Source organism: Lycium ferocissimum, chromosome 11 (genome assembly GCF_029784015.1).
Source record: "Lycium ferocissimum isolate CSIRO_LF1 chromosome 11, AGI_CSIRO_Lferr_CH_V1, whole genome shotgun sequence".
Lineage (NCBI taxonomy): Eukaryota > Viridiplantae > Streptophyta > Magnoliopsida > Solanales > Solanaceae > Lycium > Lycium ferocissimum.
Window position 1 is genome coordinate 39,743,049 of NC_081352.1, and position 7,502 is coordinate 39,750,550.

The 7,502-nt window shown below is 36.6% G+C and overlaps 1 protein-coding gene across 2 annotated transcripts; it reads right to left on the reverse strand.

Moving 5' to 3' along the window:
- Nucleotides 1-247: 247 nt before the first annotated feature.
- LOC132036121 (uncharacterized) lies at nucleotides 248-6,220 on the reverse strand. 2 transcript variants are annotated; one of them, XM_059426360.1, is made up of 6 exons: nucleotides 5,932-6,220; nucleotides 5,775-5,843; nucleotides 5,193-5,679; nucleotides 3,137-3,467; nucleotides 543-3,030; nucleotides 248-446 (listed from the first exon to the last, which is right to left on the reverse strand). In XM_059426360.1, the coding sequence occupies exons 2-5, from the start codon at nucleotides 5,807-5,809 to the stop codon at nucleotides 545-547; spliced, it is 3,339 nt and encodes a 1,112-aa protein (XP_059282343.1). In that variant the 5' UTR covers nucleotides 5,810-5,843; nucleotides 5,932-6,220; the 3' UTR covers nucleotides 248-446; nucleotides 543-544. The 2 variants fall into 2 exon arrangements, with proteins under 2 accessions (XP_059282343.1, XP_059282342.1); XM_059426359.1 differs by having other exon boundaries at nucleotides 5,775-6,220.
- Nucleotides 6,221-7,502: the final 1,282 nt, after the last annotated feature.

Consider the following 7,502-nt stretch of genomic DNA (forward strand, 5'->3'; position numbering starts at 1 on the left):
TGATGCAAACCAAAACAAATACAATGCAATAGCAGGAAAGATTTGAATGTTCTTGCAATGGCATCTGGAGAGATGAATCTAGCTGTTTACTGGATCCAATAGGGTACCTCAGTATTACCCTCGGGAATACCCCAAAATATGAGATATCAGGAAATATCCTAAGATTGTACTTTTTTTCTTTGTTTAATTTTCTCGTCTTCTTTTAGCTCATTATAAACTGATAGTTGAAAGCTATAACAAAACATAATACTGAAGGCCCACACAAATGATGAATGTCAAAAGTTAGGCATCCACATTAAAATGTCATATCAGAATCAAAAGATAGTCACCTGAAAATTAGAGCATAATTTAATAGTAAATCTTACAAGTCAACGTGTTAACTGCAGCGTCGTGGTTCGACTACTTTATATCTGATTCCAGGTCCACCGGAGCAGAGAAAAAACATCCTGCAAGTAGCAAAAGAGATGTTGCCATGATTCATAGAGATGGAGACTGATAGTGTTTATCCCAGAAACTTGCATTTATTGGATGATCATGCTCACCACTAGAACTTGTATATCTTGGTCGATTTCTCAGTTTCCAGAGTCGTGCTCCCAGCAGTAGATGTATCGAATTGGACAGTTGAATGTGTTGGCCTGAAGTTCTTCTGATCATTATACTGGCAGGGCTTAAGCACATGCTTTGCTCCAGCTGTTAATCTAATGGGACCAGATCCTAGAGGACATTCAAATTTGAGAGTATCTTCATCGTTAAAAGATTCAAGGCGTGCCTCTGATGTTCCACTTTGGTCACTCTCAATACTGTTTTCCATGCCTTTAACTGAACCTGATTCAAATGCTTGTCTGCAGCTGTATTGACCTTCAAAATTGGAATAGCTTTTTAATGGTGCTAAAACAACTGAAGGATCTTCTTGAAACCCTAAGTAAGGGATTTTTGTCACATTTGTACAATTGTCTGATGTAGATAACGGCCTCTTTTTGCCCTTTCTGCCAGGGTCTCTAAGACAAGGAGCCGATATGATCTTCTCTTTTAACTTCGTCACATCACTATGTCTTTTATTTGTGCCAGCATTAGCTCTGGAACCTATTTGGAATGGCATAGGGGGATAGTTAGCTAAAGATGGTGGAGAAACTGGATTCTCCAATACAGGTTGAGGGCGCTGAGTGAAAGAAAAGAAGCGCTCTGATGCAAGATATACCGAAGGGTCAACTTGATGGTTATCCCCAGCAATGCTGCAGTAATGATGTTTCCTGTCAGATGTAGAATATACTTCATGAAAATCCATTAGTAGTTTCTTTTCTTTTGCATCTGAAAACCATGGGGTGCTTTCTGAAGAGAACTGAGACCAGGATGGCCGGAAATTCCTTCCAGAATCTGGACGCAAGAAAGGAAAATTGACGGCGCAGCTTGAACTGTTCATATCAACAGAGCTCGAGCCCCCATTCTGACTGGAGTAATGATGCATTGATGTTGGTACAGGCGCGTAAGGGCTGATTGTGAAAGATTTATATCCACCTGTAAAAGGCTCCTCAAAGTTTGGTTTTTGATTATAAGGAGAGAAAGGGCTTTGTTTGATTGCACCTAAACAATTTTGCTGCACTGAATCAATTTGACTGAAGTGAGGGGGGCAAACCCGAGGCCTTGGAATGGCCTGATTGATTTGGATACTTGGAGACCAAGCAACCGTGCCTTTCAGTGTTCCTAGCACAGGATGCACGGTGAGATTTTGTTGATCATGATTTGTAACCACTGAATTGTAGTTGTAAGTCTCTGCAGAAAAATTCTCGGCAATGATCTGTTTATCTGTCCAAATCCTTTTATCCTGTGGTACACGAAAATCTCTTCTACCAACTGTAAACTCTTTTCCCATCAGACGCATTTTCGATGGAGTGACAAGAAGTGAGACATGGTCAGAATTCCCATATTGCTTACTCCTGCTGGTTTCAAGTTGCTTGGCCTGAACGTTTTGCTTGCTTCTATGGTTGGACAAATTACTGACACTGTAACCTAACTCAAAAGGAGTAATAGCTTCCTCATTTTCCTTTAGCGGATCCAACTCAACATTTTTTCTTCCAGCGTCATACTCATAGATACCTAACCTTGAAGGTACGGGAAAAGTAGGGCTCCATTCCACTGAATCATCTGCAGAGGACCTTTTTAGCTGGTCTGTGGGTGGTGCTCGTTTATCCCAACCTCTAGCATCAGAGAGATTGTCCATGTTTGAGAGTGCAGCATTGTTTACAGCTAATCCTCTGGAAGAGCCCGCAATTCCCCTTGAGCTTGGCAGCTGAGTCAACTTTCTTTTACTGTTCGAGTTCAGATCAATTAATTCCCCTTGAGAGTTGAGGGGCAAGCTAACATAGTCTTTTTCATTTCCCTTTTCTCCGCACATGGATTCTCTTTGCTTCCACTCAGGGAAAGAACATATTTTGCACGTTAGTTCTTGAGGGGAGATTTGAGGGAGTGGCTGATAGTGCATGAAATGACCACTGCAATTTCCAATGATTGTTTCTGGCAGTACAACAGGCTTCCTGTTCACATTTTCATAAGCTGATGAATGTTGAGGATATGCCTTGACAGAATGCATGGTGCAAACTCTAGCAACTTCAGGTAGAGAACATTTTAACTGGTCATGTGATCCCTCATTAGCAACACAAGGATTAATTAGACTTCCAAATATTTGGTCATTCTTTTGGTGGTTATACATCTGTTGAGGCACATGGAGAGACTCAGGATTGCAGAGATACTGTGAACCATGTGATACCACCCCATAGTCTCTTCTGGATAATTTTAAATTGTCATTCCCCTCAGAAACTTGATTGAAAACATCACAGCATTCAAATGAATTATCTTTAGTACTGTCATTGTGCCTATGTAAACCAGGAGCATCAGCTGTACTACCCACCACGGACAACCTCTTTGGAGATCCAGGTAGAACAGTAACCTCATTTTCTGTAGTTCTCAGAATATATTTCTTTATTCCTTTCTCATCTACAATGGATAGAACCTCTCCTTTCTCTGTGGCCTCGTCTTATACAATGAAAGCAGCAATCAGGTCAGAATACAGACTGTGAAAATATCTGAAAACATTTAGCAGAAGATGCTTTACTATTTCGCCAAAGAATCTTTTCCTTACCTGAGGTGACAAGTTTGTTGCTTTGTTGATTGCTGCAAATATTTGCATCATTAGGACCACATAAAATGCCACCTGTCGAGTCTTCCACTGGAAATCGTTTAGTCCTTTTCTTGAGGTTGCTACAAACTGGATTCACCATCTTTTTGTGTTTTGCAGAGAAATTCGAATCAGTTAGGCCTTTGGTCTTCTTATCTGAAGCTAGATGTTTCCTTTGTGGTTTCTTCCCGTAGGTAGGACTATAATCTGCCATGTCATTCTCGCATTTCTTACTATGCTGTGAACAACTTGGTTTTGAAAAAGAATTGGGCACTTTGAGCTTGTCCAATTTCTCCTGCAAGTAAATTAAGTCAACCATATATAGTAACATCTCCACCCGAGAGTTTACTGCATTTTCATTCAAACAGTGATCGGCCTCAGGTTTCAAGCCAGAATCTTTGGTTCTGAATGATAATTAGCTGCTTCCTAACCAAACAATAAAGAAATTTAAGAATCCAATGACATAAAAAAGAATGTCTTGGACAAAGATCCGCTGCAACTAGCATGGTGGCATTTGATCGATATCTATAAAAATTAAAAACATAAGAAGATGGCAATGGAAAAAAAAAAAGAACACAGTTATGTTCACATAGATGCACACTGATTCCTCCCTCAATGCAATTCTTGCTCCTTTTATATTGGAAAAAGGCATCTCTATTCATCATTTTCCATGTGAATACTAATTTATAATCACTCACGCAACTCCAGAAAAGATGCAATTAAGTGATGCATTCTAATTAACCTATAGAATGAGTAAGAGAAGTACCATAAAACATACTTCTAAAATTTATCTTACAAGAGGATGGGGTTGACATCAAAATCTTTAAAACAAGCAGCAAATTAAAGGGATATAATGTATGTGTGGCTAGCACAAATCTTAACTCCTGCAACGACTATACAGCAAAACTATAATGAATTCAAAGGCCCGTGCTTTACACTTAGAAGAATTTATATCATATCACTTAAAAGAATTTATATCATAATTTGTGAAGGAAATGGTAAACATCACTTAGAAGAATTTTAGAACTTCCCAGTTCTTAAATTACAGTATCCGAAAGATATTATGAATTCAAAGGCCCGTAATTTTCTGCTCAGGTATAATAACTAATCACTGAGCAAAATCAATCAATTTGGTTGCTATTGATGAATTATCTATTCAACAAATCAAATCAAGCAATTCATAAATAGTTCTTCCATTAGTGGAGAATTATATAATACAAGGCTAGCTATTACTTGGACCCAGAAAAGTAAACCCCTAAATACCTGTGCTAGCATTATATATGCTGGGACATGATTCACCTAGTTTGTCAACCAATTACAAAGTTGCTAATTGGGGAAAATGGGTAAATCGCCCCCTTCTTTGCATATACAAAGCGCACAAAAAAATATGTTGATTAAGCAGATTTATCAGGAATAGTCTCTTTTCTGTGAATAGTCCTTTAGGTATTTAACTATGTGGCTAAATTCAGGCTTCCTCTAGTAACTAATCCAACAATTTAGACAAAATCAAATAAGTTCAATCATAAAATATAGGATTCTGATCAATACTAAACGTTGAATGTGATGAAAAGCACCTTTAATGCTACATCTCAAAATTCTGAATAAAGTATAAAGGCCGTTGATGATCCAAAAATAAGATACCAAACTCATAAAATGGCGTCGCGTTCTTCCACATTTCACACAAACACAAACAAATAACAAGCCACGACTCCATCTTCGGATGTATGTAAACTTAATTTACCCAGTTGTTTCAACAGTAACTTCAAGCAATGAGGGGGTAAAAGAACTAGTTTTACTGGAATAGTTCATAGTTCAAAGGTACTAAACTACAAAAATTAGATTTTTACCTACCCAAAATCTAAGTAACTGTACTAACCACCATTATTTTATGCACAAAATCTAACATCAACATCTCAGTTCATCAAGCATGGAACACAGTTCAAGCTGCAATTCACAAAATTAGCACAAAAAATAATAACGAAATACACATTTAGCTTATACGAAGTTTCATAAATCGTACCTTATTTCGTATTAGTAGATCCAAGCAACTACTATTCACTTTCTTCTTTTGCTTAAACCTCTTATTATCCTTATCCTTCTTTATCGTCTTCTTTACCTCCTTCAACTTGCTCGCAATCGTTTTCTTCTTCTTCTTCTTCGTTTTTCTCTTGCTTTTACGATTTCTAATGTCATTTTTCCCTTCATTAGATATGTCGTGATTATTATCCTCATCGTCCTCCTCATCATCGTCATAATAATCATCGTCACCATCGAGTCTTTCCACTTGTGGCGCTACAGCAAAAATATCAACAATAGACCTCTTCTTCTGAACCCTTGTTTTGCCCTTAACAGACTTAATTTTACTAGAATCAAGAACATCAAGCCACCAGTTGAATTTCTTAACGGTAATTGGAGGTAAAATAGCTCTCATATGATCTTCGTTCGTCGAATCATCGAACGGCCAGCATTTCACCACGTCCACACTCCTCATCTTCGCAGTAAACTCCCTATTGTTTACATACCACAATAAATACAACGAAAAATGAAAGTATATCACTATTTAAGCAACAAAAAAATCAAGTAAAATAATCTTACTACTCACCTGATAGAGAAACCATCAATCGACACTGCCGGCATGCTTTATCTACCTGAAAACTACAACAAAAATCGTCTACAAACATAGAAAAATCAACAATTACGAAGAATAAATAGTTGTAGAGAGAGAAAGCTAGTAAGAGTAACAGTAGTAGCAGTAGTACCTTTAACTAGAGAGAGAGAGAGAGAGTAAAACACACACTAGTTAACAACTATTACTACTGCTACTAGCTAGCTAGAGCAGTAAATGCTTGTAACAAAGAAATACAAAGTAGGCAAACGCAACTCCAGTAACATTCCATTAAAATTGAAGAACAACAAGAAGTGTAAGAGTTTTTTTTTTTTTTTTCGTTTGTTTGTTTGAGCGTTGGGGGATTTGGAGCTGGGTTTTTTTGTAGAGAGAGAAAGAGGGTGAAGAAAGCACTTTATGCGTGTATTCTATTACTTCCCGCTCGAAAAGTGTGAGAAGTAGGGAGTGGGGGAGGTGTCAATTTATACTACTATTTTCAGCTCTGCCTATTCTTTTAAGTGTGATAGTGACAGATGAGTGCTCAACCGAGCGTATAAAAGCAAGTTTAAATAAAGAATATTTATAATACTCGTACATTAATTTATACTCCCTCCATGTCAATTATCTGTCGTGATACTAAAAATAGTAATCTCAAATTATTTTATTATTTTTGAAGCTTAATGTACAGTTAATTATTTTCTTTCCTTTTTACTCTTATTAGAATTTTGTTATTAATAAAAATGACACATAAAAAATATAAATGGAGAGAAATTATAATTTAAATATAAATAAGATAAAATTAATCAAATTCGTTTTTTAATTAATATTTATTAAGAAAGCGTAAAATAAAAATTGACAGATAATTTGAGATGGATGAAATATTAATTTCTCTTTTAATTATTTTTAAATCATTTTCTCTTTTTTCATTTGGTTTGAGTAAGTGTCGTACAGTTGGAGTGTAGGACAACTCAGTTGTGTACTGAAAATATGAGGGAATTCAGAAACAAAGATTCGATGTATGGGAAGTGAAGAACCACGCGCGGATTGCAGTTTCGTGCTTCACGCGTTCAACTTAGGTAGAGGAGTAGTAGTGGTGTTGTAGTACACTACGTAGTATATAGTTGTAAGGTGTGCCCTGCGAAATAATCCTACCACAAATTATTTTATTCAAAATTTGAAGTACCTACGTGATATATATTACAGTTGGATGATAATACACGAGGGGAAAAGAAATATTTCAAGGCTGAGCACAATATGTCCATGCACTCACTTCACATGTTAGGCGTTAGTAGGTGTATTTGGGGCGGCTTCCTATTCTATGTATGCATGATTCCTTGGTAATTTTTAGTTATATGGAAATAACAGAAAATGAATCTACTGGTGAAGGCTATAGATTAGGTGAAAAGCAAGAAACTTATAATATCATCGCCAATGATGCTTATTTTGGTTGTTGAACTTTCAATATGTTAGTTTCAATAATTCTCATTCGTCACATCTTTTCCTAATTGCTTGGCCGGTAGGAGGCATCTGATTTATCGTTTTAGGTATGAGCACTATGACTTTCAATTGATCAAAAGGAGAAAATATGTTTACCTAAGATTTAGAAAAAGAATAGTTTTATGTCCTATTTTCTTCGTGTAATTTATTCGCTTTAAGAGTAATTTCCTTTCTTCAACCTTGAGAAACACTTCATTAACACCTATAATCAGATTTTTGACATTATTT